The sequence below is a fragment of the Saimiri boliviensis genome, chromosome 12, assembly GCF_048565385.1.
Source record: "Saimiri boliviensis isolate mSaiBol1 chromosome 12, mSaiBol1.pri, whole genome shotgun sequence".
Classification (NCBI taxonomy): domain Eukaryota; kingdom Metazoa; phylum Chordata; class Mammalia; order Primates; family Cebidae; genus Saimiri; species Saimiri boliviensis.
The window spans coordinates 103999346-104019628 of NC_133460.1; the positions used below are offsets into that span (position 1 = coordinate 103999346).

Consider the following 20283-nt stretch of genomic DNA (forward strand, 5'->3'; position numbering starts at 1 on the left):
GAAAAAATGTCACGGTTAGGTTAGGTCTTTACTTCCCAAATGAGGGTCAAGATGTAGGATGGCAAGAACCAACCTCTACCATAAAAAAGATCCAAACCCAAGAGAATGTGATTTTTCTTTAAAGCTGTTTACTATAACGAAACTTTCTTTTTAGTCTGGGAGACTAAAAACCATCAGCTGACACAATCTTTTTTTCCTTGAAGTTTCTAAAGAAAAGCAGGCGAGTTTGCACTGACTTCCATTTTCTCCCTGCCTTCCTTCTAGTGTCAGATGAGCGTCCCCGCGCTCTTCCCAGGGAGCCCTCAGTGTCCCCGGCTGTCATACATGGGGGAGGGGACCGGGGTGGGTGAGATGGCTTTGTTTGTACAGGAAGGAGGGGCGGCAGGCACCGGGAGCACTGGCTCCGGCCCCGGGAACACTCACTGGGCGTAAAGGAGAGGGAGGCAGGGAGTGTGAAAGCCGAAACCCGCCCAGGGCGCACGGAGGACGCCCCCAACTCTGCGCGTCCCGGGTCTCATCCGCAGTCAGACCCCGAAGGCGCGCCCGCGGCCACTCCGGCCCGGGCACGCGCAGGAGGCTCCTCGCGGAGGGGTGGGGGGAGGTGAGGGAAGGTGAGGGAAGGGTGGGGGAGGGGCTCGCGGGCCGAGGCCCCGCCCCCGCCCGCAGCCCCGCCCGCCGCGATTATAGCCGATGACTCAGGGCGGAGCTCCGCATCCAACCCCGGGCCGCGGCCAACTTCTCTGGACGGGACTAGAAGTTTCTAGCCGGCCAGTTGCTACCTCCCTTTATCTCCTCCTTCTCCTCTGGCAGCGAGGAGGCTATTTCCAGACACTTCCACCCCTCTCAGGCCACGTCACCCCTGCCTTTAATTCATAAAGGTGCCCGGCGCCGGCTTCCCGGACACGTCGGCGGCGGAGAGGGGCCCGCGGCGGCGGCCCGGCCAGAGACTCGGCGCCCGGAGCCCGCGTTCCGCGCTCGCGCCTCGGCGGCCCCCGCCCCGGGCCGACCCCAACCCCTCCACGGCATGAGCGCCGCCACCCACTCGCCCGTGATGCAGGTGGCGTCCGGCAACGGTGACCGCGACCCCCTGCCCCCCGGCTGGGAGATCAAGATCGACCCGCAGACCGGCTGGCCCTTCTTCGTGGACCACAACAGCCGCACCACGACGTGGAACGACCCGCGCGTGCCCCCCGAGGGCCCCAAGGTGAGCCGGGCCCGCGGCCCGCCCTGGTCGGCGGCGCCACCTCGACGGCGGGCGGCGGGCGGCGGGCGGCGGGCGGCGGGCGGCGGGCGGCGGGCGGCGGGTGGGACGCGAGGCGGCGGGGCCTGGGGGTCGGGGAAGGCCCCTCGCGGGCGAACGCCGGCTCCGCGCCCCGCCACACATTCCCGCGGCCCCAGGGCTAGTCCCTAGGGGTTCCCGACCCGCCCTTGACAGGCGTCCGGGCGAAAGGAGGCCCCGGGATCTGGTGGCCCAGGAAGCGTCCCCGCAGTGGCCCCTGTGCCGTCCGCGGCTCGACTCCAGGACGGAGGGCCGGGTGTCCGGCGCTGGCCTAGCGCTCCCGGACTTGGAGGAGGGCAGCAGGCCTGGTCGGCTCCGGAGGCCGCAGTCCCTGCTGCCCGCTTGGCCTCCGGGCCCGGGACCGCGGCGCACCCCGCTGCCCGCGAACGCGAGGGAGACACAAGCTTGGGTGGTGGTTTTGGGGGATTTTTACCTCTCAAGTTCCCTAACTTAGTTGAGGGATGTCTTCACTACTGTCCCGTCTGAGGCAGCCAATGACTCAGGAGGCTGGTGTCCAAACATTTATACGTGTGTGTATATATATATATATATATATATATATATATATAAAATTAAAATTGTATTACTGTTTGAAAATGCTTTGGATATGTATGTATCCTGGTATCACTTGTAAAATTAAAAACGGCGTGCATTTCTCCCCAGCAGTTTCTAAACTAGACATGGGAGACTGTCTTACAGTTGGCCATTGCCTTACCACATTGCCTCACACTGGATAGAAAGAGGATGATAATGTGTATATTTATAATGGCATTCGCTTCCTGCCTTGTTATGGTATTAAAATACTTAGGATTTGTTACCAGTACACAAATAACTGAGTAATGATACTCTTGTGAATATAGCAGAAGTATGTCTCCAAAAGAGCTGGTAAATTATTTTGAAGATTTAAAAACTCAGCAAATTAAAAATGCTTTGTAACACATTATTTTAGAAGAAAGACCTACATTATTTCCCTTCATTTTTGTACACTTTTTGTTTTAACAATATTGATAAAACTCTGGTTCCCAACAGTGAGATGGTGTAGTCAGCAGTTTACATTTACGAGAGATTAGTTGTATATTTATTCTTGAAAATTAATATAAGAGGCTGTAATTAGCTGGGATGGGCACAGTTAAGTATACCTTTTTGGGTGTCTGTTCAACTCATTTTTGGGTGAAACTGACGCTCATTTCAAACCCCCTTTCTCAGCAGTCTCCCTGGATGTACATGATCTTTAGTGTGATTTACAACTATTATTTTAAGAGCTTCTTCCTGTAGACATAGGGACACTAGTATTTCCTGGCAGCCTTTGTTATGAGTAAAGATTAAGTTTGAATGTAAACATTGCCAGTACTTTGTTCTCAGCATGAAACTTACCCAGCAAGTTGAGATCTTCCTGTACCCACCTGGTGCATGGCTTAGGCTGTAGTTTCATAAACCTTAAAAGGAAAAAAGCAGGTTTAGTTATCATTATTCTTCTGAACAAATAGAGAGTAAGAACTACTAAATCAGAAGTCTGATGCTGGAAAGATTTATTTGAAAATTTCACAGTCAAAATGTTAAAGTTGAAAGATCCTTGAAGATCTTTTAGGTAGGCTTCTTTATTTTCTGAAAAAACCCGGAGAGTTCAGGTGTGATTTTTGAAGGTCACCCAGCTAGTACCAATAGCACCGAGAGCAGTGATGTCAGGAGAGTCCTAGTAAGAGGCAGTGTGTCTGTTCAGAAGTTGGAAGTGAATGTTTAGTGAAACTGTGAAGCATGCAGGCTAAAATACTTGATTATCTTTGTGCCCTCCTGGCCACCAAGTTATTGGGTCACTGACCTCTGTGCTGTGATTGCTTGGATTTTGATGATGGGACATGATCAACTCAAGAAGAGAGTTCTCTTTACCAAATCAATGACTTGAGACTTGTGAGTATGGCACCAAAACTTAAGGAGAAAACTAACATTCAGTCCATGAGTTGTTTGTGCTTCATTGCTTTTGATCCTGTGCTTTGACACACACAATATATGGTGACTAATTTAGTTGTACTTGTGTGAATTACACCTTACTCAAGACTAAATGTAGTAAAAAATCCTTCAGTATCATTTTGTATTCGAAATTGGTTTCTCAATGCATAATGAGAAAAGGGCCCTCACAGAAAAACAAAGGGCAATTTTGGAGGAGTTGAGCTGAGGCCCAGATCTGGGCATTACCATCTTCAAGAGGAAATGCTGTCAGTCAGTAAAAAGCTGTTCATTGAGTACGAGGAGCTCAAGATAAACCTCTCTTTTCGGGGATGACTTGGCTTCAGGATGTTTGACATTTTTGTTTTGTTTTGTTGAGACAGAGTTTCACTCTTGTCGCCCAGGCTGGAGTACAGTGGTGCGATCTCGGCTTACCTCAACCCCCGTCTCCTGGGTTCAAGCAATTCTCCTGTCTTGGGCTCCCAAGTAGCTGGGATTACAGGCATGCACCACCACACCTGGCTAATTTTGTATTTTTAGTAGTGATGGGGTTTCTCCGTGTGGGTCAGGCTGGTCTTGAACTCTTGACAGGTGATCCGCCCTCCTCAACCTCCCAGAGTACTGGGATTACAGGCATGAGCCACTGCACTCAGCCTAGGATGTTTAAAATTTAACTGCATTAGTTAAAAAAAGGAAAAAACTAAATCTTTGTATTTTATTTAGTCTTCTGCTGTCTTGCAGTTGATCCTCCACCTTCCCTGAACTGGTTAGGACAACTCCCTGTTTTTGCAGAAGGGCAGAAGGAAAGCAAGTATCTTCTGTTGTTGCTGAAGCAGGCCAGCAGCCCACAAAGATGTTGGGCTTCATCCAGCCCCATTCTAAGCAGCTGGACCGCCACACCTGCAGTCTTCCTGGATTTTGATTTTCTGTACACTTGGCCTTCCCACTAATTTGGCAAGTTCATACCAGTCCAGGACCCTTCCTGGCAGAGGTTGGCATTCAATACTGGTTGTAGCCACTCCTCCAGGCTCTCCTCCCTGAATAAACAGAGGCCGGATACTCTGGAGTGCTGTTCCCCTCCAGGCCTCCCTGGGATGAGAGGGAGACCTCCCTCCCTCATGGAGCAGGGCTGTTCTAGCTCTGTGGATCCTGGGGTTTACCAGCCTGGCAGTCTCGGGAGTCCTTTTAAGAACACAGATTGTGGCTGTGTCTCACCACTTGCCTGCCCAAACTCCATGTTCAAATCTGAATTGCTCAGTGTAGAGCCCAGAAATCTATTAAGTTCAAAAAGCTATTTTGGTGGTTCTGATTGTGCCACACTGCAATGGGAGCCACGGATGGCCAGTGATCCCATTTTGGGGAAGAGGAGCTGCAGATTAGTGCCTCCTGAACATCTAACCCACAGAGCTTTTTCCCGAGCCTCCATTTTCCTTCTTGGGGAAACGCCCGGATGCCTGGGCTTCTGAAGGTGTGAATATGGGAGTGACATGGGGAGTGAGCGAAAACACACTGCAAAGTATGTCAGGGTGACTGGCAGTGCGAGAGTGGGGAGGTGATCCAGAGATCCTCCTGGAACCCAGGAAGAGGCATGCCAGAGCTTTTCCTTTCTGTCTTGCCCACCTGCCAGAATCTAACCATAATCATTTGACAGATTATATTCAAGCACTGTGAGAGGGAGGTAGAAACATCCTTTCAGAGTACATTGGAAATGTTTCGAGTTATGATTGAAATAGACTCATTCATTCTGCTTAAGGTTCAGCAGAACTTCCTGAATTTTCCCAAACATTAGATCATTTTGCTCTTTGCAGATCGATTGCAAGCTGTTGTGCCTCTTAGCAGAGTCAGAGCGCAGTCAGGAAATGAGTGGCCATTCTCTCCTTAGTGTTTCCAGCAACTTGCAGTGATGGCTGAGCAAGTTCCTGTTCAACTGCGTGAAAGTGATTTGTTGCGGAGGGATGAAGAGCATGGCCAGATGCCTTGGAGCCCAGCTCATCTAGGACTTCCATTGTCCCCTCTAAATAACAGCCTGTGGTGTTCACACGAGAATCAACTGCACCTCTGAGAACATTTGTTCCCTGTTTTATTGGGTAGATTTGCGCTTTATGAGGGTGGAACCTGTACACAGGACCTGTGGCAGCGTTTGATATTAGCCAGGGCTGGGAAGGCTTAACTGTTGGATGCTATCAGGGCTGCTTGTGAGTCTGAAAGCTTCATGCCACCCATGAGGCTTGCTTAGTGCTGTCCTCGTTTCTGGAATGACACACAGTCACCTTATATAAACCACTCTACGTGTTTGTTACTTTCTATTGACATTTAAAAATGATGTTCTGATGTTTATCATCCAAAGTAGAAAACTATTCATCATCCAGACCTACTTTTTCTCCTTTAAGTTTTGCTCTTTTCATATTGCTCTTAAATGTTTAAGAGAGCTTACATAAGAAACTGAAGACAAAGGCATCGCTTATTAGGATCTTTGAGACCTTCTAGCACTAACGAACACAGGTGAACCCTGTGCCACACCTCACCATGATATTCTCCAGCCCCTCCTAGGTTCCCTTTTGTTGTGAATCAAGTGCACACTCCTGATCTGCTTCTGCCTCAGAGCATAGAGTCAATAGACTCAGCCTTCTTTTTTTTTTTTTTTTTGTTTTTTTTTTGTTTTTTTTTTTTGAGACGGAGTTTCGCTCTTGTTACCCAGGCTGGAGTGCAATGGCGCGATCTCGGCTCACTGCAACCTCCGCCTCCTGGGTTCAGGCAATTCTCCTGCCTCAGCCTCCTGAGTAGCTGGGATTACAGGCACACGCCACCATGCCCAGCTAATTTTTTGTATTTTTAGTAGAGACGGGGTTTCACCAAATTGACCAGGATGGTCTCGATCTCTCGACCTTGTGATCCACCCGCCTCGGCCTCCCAAAGTGCTGGGATTACAAGCTTGAGCCACCGCGCCCGGCCTTTTTTTTTTTTTTTTTTGAGACAGTCACACTCTGTTTCCCAGGCTGGAGTGCAGTGGTGCAGTCTTGGCTTACTGCAACATCCGCCTCCTGGGTTCAAGCGATTCTTCTGCCTCAGCCTTCCTAGTAGCTGGGATTACAGGCACGCACCACCACACCCATCAGCCAGCCTTCTGAGGCAGCCTCCAGAGCCCCTTGTTTTGCAGGTGCAGGATTTATCTCTATGCATTATGTGGCACATGTGATACCATGTGAGATATCTGGTGTTAAGTCTTTACATATTTCGATGAAGATATCTTGGGGACCTTGGCAGCTTTTTAGGAAGCCAGGCAGCTTGCAGAAGCTTAGGAAGAATTTCGGGGGAAAGGAATGAATGTGGGATTTTTCTATCTGTCAACATACATGTATATATATATATATATATATATATGTGCCAGATATTGGCAGTTACTTTCGGAAGCCTTATCACTAAATTCTCATCAGTTCTCTGACGCAGAAGCTGTGAAGTATCTTATGTATGGGACAGCAGACTCGGAGAGGCAGTGTGCCTGGCCTATGGCAAAACAGAAAGACTTCTGTGGCTTTACCCCACCTGTGTTCCTGAATAGGTGATAGATCTGCTTTTAGCAGGCCTGGCTGCTTTGTACTCCCCAGGCACAGCTTGAGGTGATAAACAGTCCTGAATCCATCTTTGTACAGTTCATCAGAAATATTGGCCTGCTTTTTGAACCTGGGTCTGAACTTAGGAGACTGGTCCCGCTCTTCACTCTCTCCTTTACCGCATCTGAAATTCACTGGGTGCCCACAGTGATCGAGTCCCAGTGTTAAATGCCATATAGAGGACAAATCTGCCCACTTCGAGGCTGTTCTCCAGAGCATGTCCTGCCTTGCGCTGGTCGGAAGCAGGTTGTTTCTCCTCTGGACTCCGTTTTATGTTAATTTGAATCTTTTTTCCTAAGCTCAGCACTTTTCTACTTTGCCTTGGGGTCACATCTCTGTTCAGAGTTCTGGGGCAGAGTCTATGTGTTTCATCTCTGCCTCTTGATCCCTGGCAGGGTCCACAGGCTCAGAAAAGATTGAAGGAGTGACTGTCGAAAAGGCTAGAACATGGGCCTGGGCCCAGAGCTCGAAAGCAGTTCCAGAAAAACTGCCTGTAAAGGGTGTAGGTGTGTCCCAGGAAGGCTTCCATTGGTTCCTAAGAACTGCATAGTTATCCTGGGCTCCTAAAGGTACCATGAGGCTTGCTCCTTTTTGTCATTTTCCAAATGGCCTTCTCTGCACAAAGGACTTCAATATTGATATCCTCAGTTCATCCTTACAGGTCCGGAGAAGCTCTTTTTGTTTCTCCCAATGACACAGCATCTTCCAGCAGGAGAGGCTGGGAGCTGGCAGCAGCCAGACCGCGCTTCCATAGCTGCACAGAGAACAGCCCTGGGCACCGTGAAAGGAGTCTCTTGAAAATTTTTTTTCATGTGGCTGGCAGTAAGATCAGACACCATATATGTGAGTCTTCTTATTCACTGTCAGTTCAGAAAAGCCTAGAATCGCAGAGTGCCGGCTCTATGCGTCAGGAGCCTGTAAACAACCCAGCCGTCCGAGAGCTCCCAGCACAGAGCTGTGCTCCAGTGAACTGGGAAGACTTTTTACAGAAAATTCCTTAGTATTCAATTGAGAACAAACATTTCCCATTTTAAAGTATCTTCCTTTCCTTAGTGTTTATTAAAGTAGACTTCTATATTTTTTTCAGTTATTTAAAAAGTTCTTCCTTGACACTGAATGAATGAATAAATGAATGGATGGTTTAAAAATCCAAACAGTGGGAGGATGGGAAGACCCCTTCATGTGCAGAGGAAAAGCCAGACCCTTCACTGGCCCTTCCTTTCAGTATCAGTTCAGACCCCCATTATCCAAGCCCAGTTATCACTTCTTCCTGGGTTGGGTTGGGTGGGGTCTTCCTCGGTTCTGATTGCGCTCATGCCGGGCGTCCCTGTGGTCTTGGGGCTGTGGTGACTCAGAATTAAGCTGAGTGCTCTCACTATCCTGGCCCCTTTCTGGCTGGCCCGATGACTCAGCACCAAGTGCTGGCTCCCTTACCCAGCACACTTGAACTGAATGTTCCAGGTCTGAGCCTCAGCCCAATGTGGCCGGGTGAAATGGAAGCCTTTCTCTCCTGCTGCATTTTACCCTGGAAGATGAAGGTTTTGGAGATGTTAGTGACACGTGGATATTACCACAGTGTACAGCTGTGACAAGAGTAGCAGAAATGTTAGCATCTCCCTGGCCTTACCACCAAATCTGGGTTCTAGAGATCTTAGGCAAAGCACTTACCCTCCCTGAGCCGCAGTCTCCCCTTCTGTGAAGTGGACATAGCAACAGTCCTGCCAACAGGGTTGGGAGAATCAAGGGAGATGGTGCATCAAAGGTGAATGCCCCACAGCCTGAACTGATGGATGTATGGAACCCCCAGAAACATTTGCAGCCTGCTCTGTGGAGTAGAAATGTGTTTTCAGATAGGTGTGTGGCCTCTCCGCACAGCAGACTGTTCTGGCTGTCCATGGGCCTTTCAGCTCTCCGAGAGGCCTGGGATCTTGTTTCTTAGATTAGAAGCGAGGCTTCCTCTTATCCTCCTGTACAGAGTGTAGCTGACTCCCTCTACCAGCGTCCAGGTGGCTCTCAGAACCCTCCCTGGGGATTCCCATGCCCCTTGTGAGTGGAGGATGTAGAAGAACAGTAACAGATGAAGTTTCGGGGCCTTCCGGAACCTTGATGTGGCTGCCATCTCCCGCCTGTGTGTCCGTAGATGCATCTCCCCATTCTCTGCCCAAGACAGGCTGGGGCCTTGTTTCTGGCACTGTGCTGTGTAGAGCGCTGGCTTTACTCAGCCCCAGCTCCTCCAGGGGAGGGTCTCCTTAGCCCTGTCTGTGTAGCCCCAAAGTACCAGGCAGGAAGTAGGAGTGCAGCCTGTAAGGGGGGATGTCAGGCTGCCTTACTGAGGTACCAATTACTTGCACAGCTGTTCTGGACCCAACTCTTAGGGGTGTAAATGTCACTGCAGGTAGAACGAGGGAGGGGTTTTCCAAGTGCCACCACCCTCTTGCAGGGAGTGTGGCTGCTATGGGCCAAATGCTTGAGAAGCTGCTGCAGGTGGGAGCAGAGCCCCCCGGGACTTAAGGATCTCACCGTCCATCAGAGAGGGTCCCCTTGCCTGCACTGCAGCTGATGAACTGAGGATGTTTTTCTTTTGGAAATTGTATTTTGTACAGAATACACGTCCACTGATGCTGTGCAGTGAGACCTAACAGACACTTGTTGGGTGGTGTCTGGAGGGCAGACTCGCCAGGTGGATGACCAGGATGTTCACTTTTAGCATGGAAATGTAGCAGATGAGAGAGGCCCTTTTCCTTGTCTCTGTCTAAATTGAGAGTTTGCTTCCCGGGATGGAAATTTCAGGTACTTTCCATCTGTGATTTGTGACTTTAGATGATTAAAGCAGGTGGCTCTGCTTTTTTTTATTTTTTATTTTCCTGAAGAAGAGGCAGGTCGTTTCTCACGTGCCCTGAAGCTAATTTTTGTGTGACATCCTGGTTCCTACCTCTTGCCATGTGAAACCCGTGAGGTGTGGGCTGCAGGGCCAGGGCTGCAGGCAGGCTGGATTCTGACGAGTGCCCCCAGCAGGGGAAATACCAGCAGCTGCGGATGGTGCCTGGCCTGGGGATGCCTGACGTGTGCCCTGGTGAGGGTCCACTGAAGATGTTGAGGAAACGCCAGCAGATGTTCTGCTCCCAGGCGGACCCTTCTGTGCCCCAGTGTGGCTTGGCTTTTCTCCCTAGGCCTCAGGGAGATGTGTGCACAGAGCCACAGTCAGTGCAGCTGGGTGTCCCTGCTCAGCTGAGAGTTTGTCTGCAGTGCAGGCCTCTTCCCCAGAGCAGTGGCCTGGCCTGTTGGAGAGGCGGGTAGTTTAGGGCTCAGGTCCCTAGAGTTGTTTTTGGCTGTTTGCTTCCAGGTTGTGAAACTTTAAATACAGTCTTCAGCAGAGAAAGTGACATCCTTGCTAATTAGTCCTCTTAAGACTCTCAGGCTTTTCTGGTCCCGGTCGCAGAGGCAGGGTGACGAAGGGAACGTCATCATTTGGGAAGCGTCGCAATAAGACGCACACATTATGCCGCCACTGTGGCTCTAAGGCCTACCACCTTTAGGAGTCGACCAGCAGCAAATGTGGCTACTCCGCCAAGCGCAAGAGAAAGTATAACTGGAGTGCCAAGGCTAAAAGACGAAATACCACCGGGACTGGTCGAATGAGGCACCTAAAAATTGTATACCGCAGATTCAGGCATGGATTCCGTGAGGGAACAACACCTAAACCCAAGAGGGCAGCTGTTGCAGCATCCAGTTCATCTTAAGAATTGCACCGATTAGTCATGCAATAAATGTTCTGGTTTTAAAAATACAGGAAAAAAAAAAAAAAAACTCTCAGAAAAGGGGCTTCTAATTCTAACCGGCTTGCAACCAACTTGGTGAGACAGATTCAAGAATTGGGCTTTGTTGGACTGGGCACAGTGGCTCACACCTGTAATTTCAACTTTGGAAGGCCGAGGCAGATGGATCACTTGAGCCTGGGAGTTCAAGAGCAGCCTGGGCCACATAGCAAGACCTTGGCTCTAAAACAAATAAATAAATAAATATTTTTAAAAAATAATTAGGCTTTGTAAACAGCCGAACCAGCTAGTACTGGAGAAAAGCTGAGTCCATCAATAACTATTTGTGGAATAAAGAAAGGCAGTTACGGCCCGGCATGGTGGCTCATGCCTGTAATCCCAGCACTTTGGGAGGCCAAGGCGGGTGGATGACTTGAGGTCAGGAGTTTGACACCAGTCTGGCCAACATGGTGAAACCTCATCTCCACTAACAATACAAAAATTAGGCCAGGTGTGGTGGCTAACACCTGTAATCCCAGCACTTTGGGAGGCCAAGGTAGGCGGATCACCTGAGGTCGGGAGTTCAAAACCAGCCATCTCTACTAAAAATACAAAAGTTTAAGACCAGCTGTCTCTACTAAAAATACAAAATTGGGGCCGGGCGCGGTGGCTCAAGCCTGTAATCCCAGCACTTTGGGAGGTCGAGACAGGTGGATCACGAGGTCAAGAGATCGAGACCATCCTGGTCAACATGGTGAAACCCCGTCTCTACTAAAAATACAAAAAATTAGCTGGGCATGGTGGTGCCTGCCTGTAATCCCAGCTACTCAGGAGACTGAAGCAGGAGAATTGCCTGAACCCAGGAGGCAGAGGTTGCGGTGAGCCGAGATTGTGCCATTGTACTCCAGCCTGGGTAACAAGAGCGAAACTCCTTCTCAAAAAAATAAAAATAAAAAAATACAAAATTAGCTGTGCGTGGTGGCGCGTGCCTGTAATTCCAGCTACTCGGGAGGCTGAGGCACGAGAATTGCTTGAACTTGGGAGGCAGAGGTTGCAGTAGGTGAGATGGTGCCATTGCACTCCAGCTTGGGCGACAGAGCAAGACTCAGTCTCAAAAAAGAAAGGAAAAAGAAACGCAATTATTTAGGGCACAGAGGAGCTCAGAGTTTACAAAGACTGGTACCTTATTTCACTTAAATCTTGCAAAGACCCCTGGGAAATGTCGGGATCTTTACAGCTGGGGAAACAGTCTTAGTAGCAAGGAGTCCTGCCTCTGGTCACGCAGCTGGTGAGCATCAAGGAGAGACTGGAACCCAGGGTGGCAACTTGAAGACACAGGCTCATGATGGTTCATTCCTGTTTATTTGGACACAGCTGCAAAGAGAAGCAATGTTGGTTTCATCTTCTAAAAAAAAGTTTTCCCCGTTGAAAACACATAGGGATAGTCATCTGTTTATCCCAGGATAAAATGTATGTATGTATGTATGTATGTGTGTGTGTGTATTTATCTAACAGGTATATTAGATAAATCCTCCAATAGCCTGTGACTTGTGATTATTTATAGAATATATGGTTGGCACAGACCTCTTGTCTTACCAGGAGTCTCTGGGCAAAGCCTAACGCCTAACTCCTAAGGTGTGCTTTAAGTGGAATGTGGACCTAGTTTATGATTCAGAATTTTCCCCAAGTCTATTATGTACTCAGAACAGTGCTGGGGTAGTGGGAGAGACCCTACATTACAATCCAGTGGGAACTGAAAGGATTTTTACTTTGGCTGTAGGGATGTAAATGGCTGTTGATTGTTTACTTCTGTATCAAATGGGCAGTAATACTGCGTTCATTCATGCACCCCATCATAGCAAGCAGAGAACTTCAGTAGGGTGCTGAAGCTTGACTCCATTTGCACTTTGTTTTTTTGTTTTGATTGTTGTTTGATTCAGAGTCTCACTCTGTTGCCCAGGCTGGAGTGCAATGGCATGATCTCAGCTCACTGCAACCTCTGCCTCCTGGGTTTAAGCAATTCTCCTGCCTCAACCTCCTGAGTAGGTGGGATTACAGGCACCTGCCACCATGCCTGGCTAATTTTTTTTTTTTTTTTTTTGTATTTTTAGTAGAGATGGAGTTTCACCATGTTGGCCAAGCTGGTCTTGAACTGCTGACCTCATGTGATCCACCCTCCTTGGCCTCCCAAAATGCTGGGATTACAGGCATGAGCTACCGAGCTCAGCTCTAGTTGCGCTTTGGAAGAAAGTATGTTTTGTTTTTTTCCTGCCTGATGGAGGTGAGCCAGGCCACTTAATTTTGATCTAGGTCTTAGCCATATGGGGAGTTCAGTATTCCTGTGTTCTTCCATCTTTTTTCTTTGTTTTAGAAGTTTCGAAGTATTGTTAGTAAAACTCAACATCTGACCCATGCGAAGGCTCTTCTGGCCTAAAAACCCAGTTAAGACAATCTGTGTCCTACTTAATACTCCAGGGCTGCCAAGTCAGAAGTGCTCCGGGACAGCCCTAAGAGTTGCCTTTGTTACTGTTTCTCCTGATTCAGACCAGAGTGGTGAAGCTGTAGTTTGTGGATGTTGAGCCCACTTTTTTGGTGTTTTTCTGAGATGGAATTTTGTTCTTGTTGCCCAGGCTAGGGTGCCATGGCACGATCTCGGCTCACTGCAACCTCCATCTCCCAGGTTCAAGTGATTCTCCTGCCTCAGCCTCCTGAGTAGCTGGCATTACAGGCGACTGCCACAACCCCCCCCCCCACCACCCGCTAATTTTTGTATTTTTAGTAGAGATGGGGTTTCTTCCTGTTGGTCAGGCTGGTCTCGAACTCCTGACCTCAGGTGATCCGCTCACCTCAGCCTCCCAAAGTTCAGGGATTACAGGCGTGAGCCACCACACCTGGCCAAGCCCACTTTTTAAAGAGCACTGTTCCATAGAGCCAAGATTGGGGCTTCCAGAAGGTGCCCATTTTCAGAGTTCAGTGGCCACTCAGTGTACAGGGACTCAGTTGTGGTGATCAAGGCAGATTCTTCTTCATGGCTGTTTCATGAACACACGTGTGCCTGGCATGTGCCTAGCCAGACAGACACCTAACAGGTGCCCAAGAGCTGTTTGTTTCCACCCTGCCTTTTTTTTTTTTTTTTTTTTTTTTTTTGAGACAGAGTCTCCCTCTATTGCCCAGGCTGGAATGCTGTGGCACAATCTCAGTTCACTGCAACCTTTGCCTCCTGGGTTCAAGCAATTCTCCTGTCTCAGCCTCTTGAGTAGCTAGGACTACACTCATATGCCACCACGCTGGGCTAGTTTTTGTAATTTTAGTAGAGATGGGGTTTCACCATGTTGGCCAGGCTAGTCTCAAACTGCTGACCTCATGATCTGCCTGCCTCAGCCTCCCAAAGTGCTGGGATTATAGGCGTGAGATATCATGCCTGGCCTCCCAGCCTGTTTTTAAGGCAGAAAAACTCCTTGAGGGTTGAGGCTTAGCAGCTTCCTTCTCTTCATTTATTTTTGGGTTTTTTTTGTTTTGTTTGTTTGTTTGTTTTAGACAGAATCTCACTCTATTGCCCAGGCTGGAGTGCAGTGGTGCAGTCTTGTCTCACTGCCACTCTGACCCCTGGGTTCAAGTGATTCTTGTGCATCAGCCTCCCAAGCAGCTGGGGTTACAGGTGCCTGCAGCTATGCCCAGCTAATTTTTATATTTTTAATAGAGATGGGGTTTGGCCATTTTGGACAGGATGGTCTCAAACTCCTGACCTCAGGTGATCCACCCATCTTGGCCTCCCAAAGTGTTGGGATTACCGGTGTGAGCCACCATGTCTGGGCCCTCCTCTTCATTTGGGACATGAAACTTTGGGGTGCTCTGAGTGCTGGCGATTCTGATATTATTTGAGTGTAGTTAGGAGTGGTCGTTTTTAGATTTCTGTGACATTAACTTTTCCTTGTTTGAGGGCTTTATATAGCTGTTGAGAGCTTGGAGGGACTTTGGAAATCAGGTTGGAAGAGTGTCAAAGCTGGAAGGAACTTGTGATCACGGTTTCTCAGTACGGAGCTTCAGTCTTCATCACACATCTATGGAATCAGACCTACTTGGGGTTGGGCTTAGAATGTTCCTTTTTTGCATTTCCTGAGTCAGTACTCCCAAGGGCTGGAGAACCACTGCTTTGTAGAACATTTTTGGGCCTCCCCTTCATTTTACAGTGGAGAAAACTAAGGTTCACAGAGGGCATGTAAGCTACTTCCATAACACATGTATTTAGGGGCAGAGCCAGGGCTGGAACCAAGTGCAGTCTCTTCCCAGGCCTCCTGCTGTTCCCTTGGTGCCCATTTGCTGTTAAAAACCAGTAGTGCAGTTTAGGCCTGCTCTGAAGCCAACAGCTCACCGAAGCTCAGAACCTGACCTCAGGCTTTCTCTAATGATAATTATCTTGTACATAATAGGGCAAACTTTGGCTCATCTGGGGTCATTTTTTCTTTTTCTTTTGGCCATCTCATGGAGTTTTTTGGTGCCCTGAGACATGTCTCAGATTTTTAATGCAATGCACAAACGAGGCAGAATTAACCAATTCATTTTATAAATTAATATAGTGAGATAAGCAGTGAGAGTTAGGACTGAGCCCCTGGATGCTTCTTTCCTGATTGGATTTTGTGTAATATGTATTCCTGATGTCTTTAACCAGAGATAAGGATAATGAACTCTGAGCTGCAGGCAGGCCCTGACCAGGTGGCCACAAGCATCACCAGTCATCTGCCTGGTCACTGTGTTGGTGCCCCAATCCCTGTCCTGTGATCACACAGAGCTGTTCCCCAACTCTGAGGAGGCAGATTCTCAGCTCCCCCTTGAATCAGGAAGAGGCATGTAGTGAGCCTTATCTGAGAGATACTGGTATAACCAAGAGGCATTTTCTGGATGTGCTTAAACTTGAAAACACTTAGTAGACTGAAGAGACATGTTTTAGTCAGATTCTAGGGGAATTATAAATATTACACATTTTTTTCTTTTGATTCTTTTATTTACAAAATATCTCTTTTTTACTAGATTGTGTTGAAAACACCATCGAAGAGAGAAAGGGCAGTTTAACTCTTCCAGGGGCTACTTTTTTGTTGTTGTTTTGTTTTGTTTTGTTTTTTAGACGGAGTTTCGGCCAGGCGCCGTGGCTCACACCTCTAATACCAGCACTTTGGGAGGCCAAGGTTGGTAGAACATGAGGTCAGGAGTTCAAAACTAGCCTGGCCAACATGGTGAAACCCTGTCTCTATTAAATATACAAAAAATAGCTGGGTGTGGTGGCGTGCGCCTGTAATCCCAGCTACTTGGGAGGCTGAGGCAGGAGAATTGCTTGGACCTGGGAGGCGGAGGTTGCAGTGAGCCGAGATAGCACTACTGCATGACAGCCTAGGACAGAGCAGGACTCCATCTTAAAAAAAAAAAAAAAGAGAGAAAGAGACTGAGTTTCACCCTTGTCGTCCAGGCTAGAGTGCAATGGAGGTGTTTTTTACTTAGTAAAAGCGGAAGCATTTGCTGTCATGACTCTAATGATGGTAACATTAGAAGGTGGCGTCAGCATTCCCTGCACAGACCTCATTACAGGTGGGAATTTCATTTTTGGTTGAAATTATTCATTCACATAGAAGTGTTTAATTGCCTATTTTGTAAAATTCATGTTTTTTTTTACTTATCTAAAACAATGTGGTTTTTGTTTTGTTTTGTTTTTTAACAAACCCCACCAGAGTGGAAGGGGAGCCTGGAATGTCTTTTAGATGCAGTGCTCACAAAGACACATATGGTTTTTTTATTAAATGGCATAAATGGGTCATTAGTTCACACAGACCCAAGAGTATAGACCTTGAGACTGTTGGAGAAGCAGCCAGGCTGCCCTTGCTGGCCCTGACAGCTCTGCCTTCCAGCTGTGCCAGCAGGCTCGGCCTCTTCAGTGGACCTCATGTGCAGTGGAGGCCTTTCCCCCACCCCACCCCCATCTTCAGGTGCTTCTTCCCAGTTCCAGTCCCTCTTCCCTGCTTTGTACTCACCTCCTCACTCTCCTCCCTGACATCCTTCCTCGCTTCCCAGCATGTCCTGGTTTCTCCTTTCCAGTCTCTCTGTCTTGCTGAGGCATCTCCTGTGATGGTGGGAGCACTAAGAAGGGTGGACCTCAGCTCCCTCCTTAGACCTCCAGCCTAATCTTCCTCAGCTCAGCACTGACCCCCAAGCCCGCCCCTTGCTGCTGCTTCCCACCGCTCTTCTGACACCACCACCCCTGCCTGTGGTGACCACATTCCTTCCTGGTGGACCTAGCCATGCCTCTGGAAAGGTTAAATATTGGCTCCAGGAAGTAGTCTCTGCTGTCACAGCCTTGTGTTCAGACAGAGTAGTTTTTCCTTCCTCCGTCTCCTGTCTTCTTCGCTTTCTCTTTCAATGGAGGCACAAATGTGCTCTGTGAGATGCATGAGGTGCTCAACTCGTAGCAGGCTGGCTCAAGGGCCTTCTGGATCCTGGGCTTCCCCCAGGAGGAGTTACAGCTCCTCAAGGCCTGTCTGAAGACTCCAGGCCCTGCAAGGATCCAAGGGTTTGGGGTTGGCAGCTCTCCTGGTTAAAACCAGATAGTGTGGGTGGGATATGGTGGGGTGTGCACTGTGGGGGTTTGATGGAGTTTTACATAGCTATACACCCATTTACCACCACCCAGAAAAAGACAATATTCCCATCACCTCAGGAAGTTCTTTCAAGATCCTTCCCAGTCACCACCGTCTCCTTTAGAGATGACCACCATTCTGGTTTCTAGCACCACCAATTCACTTTGTCCTTCACTTTTTCTTTTTCTTTCTTTCTTTTTCTTTTTCTTTTCTTTTTTTTTTTTTTTTTTTGAGAGAAATTCTTGCTCTGTTGCCCAGGCTGGACGGAGTGCAGTGGCATGATCTCAGCTCATTGCAACCTCGGCCTCGTGAGTTCAAGCAGTTCTCCTGCCTTAGCCTCCCAAGTAGCAGGGACTACAGGTGCACATCACCATGCCCAGCTAATGTTTGTATTTTTAGTAAAGACAGGAGTTTGCCATGTTGGTCAACCTGGTCTCGAACTCCTGTCCTCAGGTGATCTGCCCGCCTTGGCCTCCCAAAGTGCTGGGATTACAGACTTGAACCACTGCACTCCGTCCTATCCTTCACTTTTCACTCCTTTGACACTTTGGAGTCTGAAGAGCATAATGTTGTGCCTATTTAGGGAGAAACTCATATTTATTGCCGGCCTTCGGGGCACCCCTCTAGATGTGCCCTTATAAAACCTCACAGCATTTCTCCAGGGCAGGTGTTGCTAGCTCCATTTTCTAGAAAAGGAAGTGAAGGCTTACAGAGGTAAGAGAATTACCTAAGCTCACAGAACTGTTAGGAACAGAGGTACGAATCACACTTAGACTATACCTAGGCCATTGTCTACTCTGGAAGAACCTGTGCCTTTCCCCATCCCTCAGGGCCTCTGTGCTTTCCAAGTAATTCTGCTTCTGTTTTGTCTCCTGCCTCCTTAGCCCATCTCCTAAGCCCCTGCTGGCAGGGAGTGCACCTTGCTGGTTTGGTAACCCCATAGGACCGGGAGGCAGGATGTTCGCTCGGGAGCAGGCAGCGGATGAGGGTTTGCTCACTTCTGGGCCCTACTGTGTGGTGTGTGCAGATGGTTGAGGCTTTTGTGTGTGGCTGGGAAGAAACAGCAAGCCTCTGGGCAGCTAGCAAAATGACACTGCAGGATTACTGCAGACCCTGATTTCTCCTGGAAGAAGAAGCACTCCAGTGAGTCGACAGAATGCCCACAGGCACGTTGTGGCTCAACACTGAGTAGTAGAGGGTGCCTCTCGTTGGCTCCCTTTCAGGGTCATCTCACGGCAGGAGTTCAGCTCTGAACGCGAGGCCTGGACCCACTCCTGCTCTTGGGTGACCTGAGAGTTAAGCAGGCTAATGTAATGCCGCCACCCTGAGCCTGTGGCTATTCTAATCTGAGAATGCCTGTCTGCCTGTGTCCCCAAGGACACAGTGACACCCATGCCTTTCCTGTGCTGGAGGCCCTCCAAGGGCAGGGTCTCAGCAGGAGGGAGGGAGGCAGTTGATGGGCCTGAAAGGGATAAACCAGGGTCAGCCACCTGGTGCCCATGCCTGTACACAAATAGAAACATCACCAAGTTAATGGTCTGTTCATTCAAAGTGCAGAGCAGCCCTCAGTATCTGTCCTTACTTTTGAATGATTTTTGCAACAGTAGAGATTGTACCCTACAAGCTCATAGATTCTTCGGCATTTGTTTGCTGTGCAGAGAGCTGCCTCCGTCAGGAAGGATCACTCCTCTTTTTAAGAGTTGCCTCATGCAGATATGTGTAGATCAGTAGCTCCCCTCCTGTGAAAGGACCCTCAGTGCTTGGAGACATTAGGGCTTCTGTTGCGCAGCCCCTACTAGCTGAGAGATGGCATTGCCAGTGAGTGACTGGCCGGCCTTGTTGTCTGAAATAAGATCTTTCCTGTGGTACATCTGGAACTTGGCCTTCTCAAGGGTCCCAAAATAGCCAGGCCAGTGAAGGGAGAACTTCAAGAGAGGACACAAGAGAGGGACCCCAACAGCTCCTTGCCCAAACAGGCTCTGTTGTGTTGAAGAAAACATTATTCAGTGATACTTGTTAAAGCACAGTCATGAAGATTTATTCAGGGCCATCAAGATAGGCACAGGGACCACAGCAGTGGTGTCTTGCATTCAGAGGAAAGACTGGGCTCAACTTCAACTATAGCGCAGGCCGGTGGGAATTTATAGTCAAGGAGCAGTGTGGGGGTCAGTGGATGCAAGATTAGAAGAGGAAAGCAGGGGTAAGGGCGTGTCTGGCCACACTGACCAAACAGGATTCTTGGCCAAGACAGGCCAGAGTGATTAGACAGCACCTGGGGATGATGGAGGCTGAGGAACCTGATCAGACAGGCTGGGGAGGGGGCTTCTGGCTAAACTGACTTAGCAGTGCCTTTTGCTGAAACTGGACTTTACAAGAAGTGCACAGATGGGGCTAAGAGAAGCTTCAGAAGCCTGACTAAGGTCTGGCCACGCAGAGAATCTTTGTCAGTTGGCATCATTAGGCAGCACAGTGAACCCTACATGCTGCTCTCCCCTTTGCTGCCTCTGCACCCCTGTGCTTCCCCTTCCTGCCTCTTGTTCTAACAATACTCCTTAGGAGGCAGACCTTGCTCCCCAGCCCACTGCTCTGTGAAGATTCCCAAACCATGTCCTGTGTTGGGGCCCAGTACAAGCTGTCTTGCTGGGAAATGTGAGGGCCTTTTTGGAAACATGCTTGCTGTAATGTAGAAGTTGGAGCTGACCCCTGCTCCTGGAGCTCACACCCCTGCTCCTGGACCTCACCTTCTGATTGGGTCTCTGAAAATGCGGGCGGGCGTGGGCAGCTGGGTCACCTGGTCACCCAGAAAAGAAACCTGTCTTACCAGTTTGGGGACCTCGCCTGTGCTCAACAGATACTTTTGGCTTTCTCCCAATGCTCCTAATTCCTAAACTGTTGGCCAAACAGCAGCCTCTATGGGGTGGGGGGCTTAGAGGGAGCAGGGCCTGGGAGCTGGCTGACGCCCTGAGGCCCAAGTCACTTGGGAAGATCACAGTGCCAGCTGCCACACTGTTCCCTCCGCCAGGAAGGTTCACTTCCCAGTTTCTAACCAGCCCCTGTTTCTCTGCTTTTTA

General features: G+C 49.0%; 1 protein-coding gene and 1 pseudogene across 2 annotated transcripts in view; both read left to right on the forward strand.

Moving 5' to 3' along the window:
• Window positions 1-698: 698 nt before the first annotated feature.
• The window catches only part of BAG3 (BAG cochaperone 3), a 28510-nt gene continuing 8925 nt past the window's right edge, over window positions 699-20283 (forward strand). Inside the window, exon 1 of one of the 2 annotated variants that reach the window (XM_039465163.2) lies at window positions 699-1204. In XM_039465163.2, coding sequence (XP_039321097.2) covers window positions 1025-1204 — 180 coding nt within the window. In that variant the 5' untranslated portion in view covers window positions 699-1024. The remainder of the gene's footprint in view (window positions 1205-20283) is intronic. The other variant, XM_039465164.2, reaches the window with a different exon arrangement.
• Window positions 9871-20283, forward strand: LOC120362558 (large ribosomal subunit protein eL37 pseudogene; annotated as a pseudogene).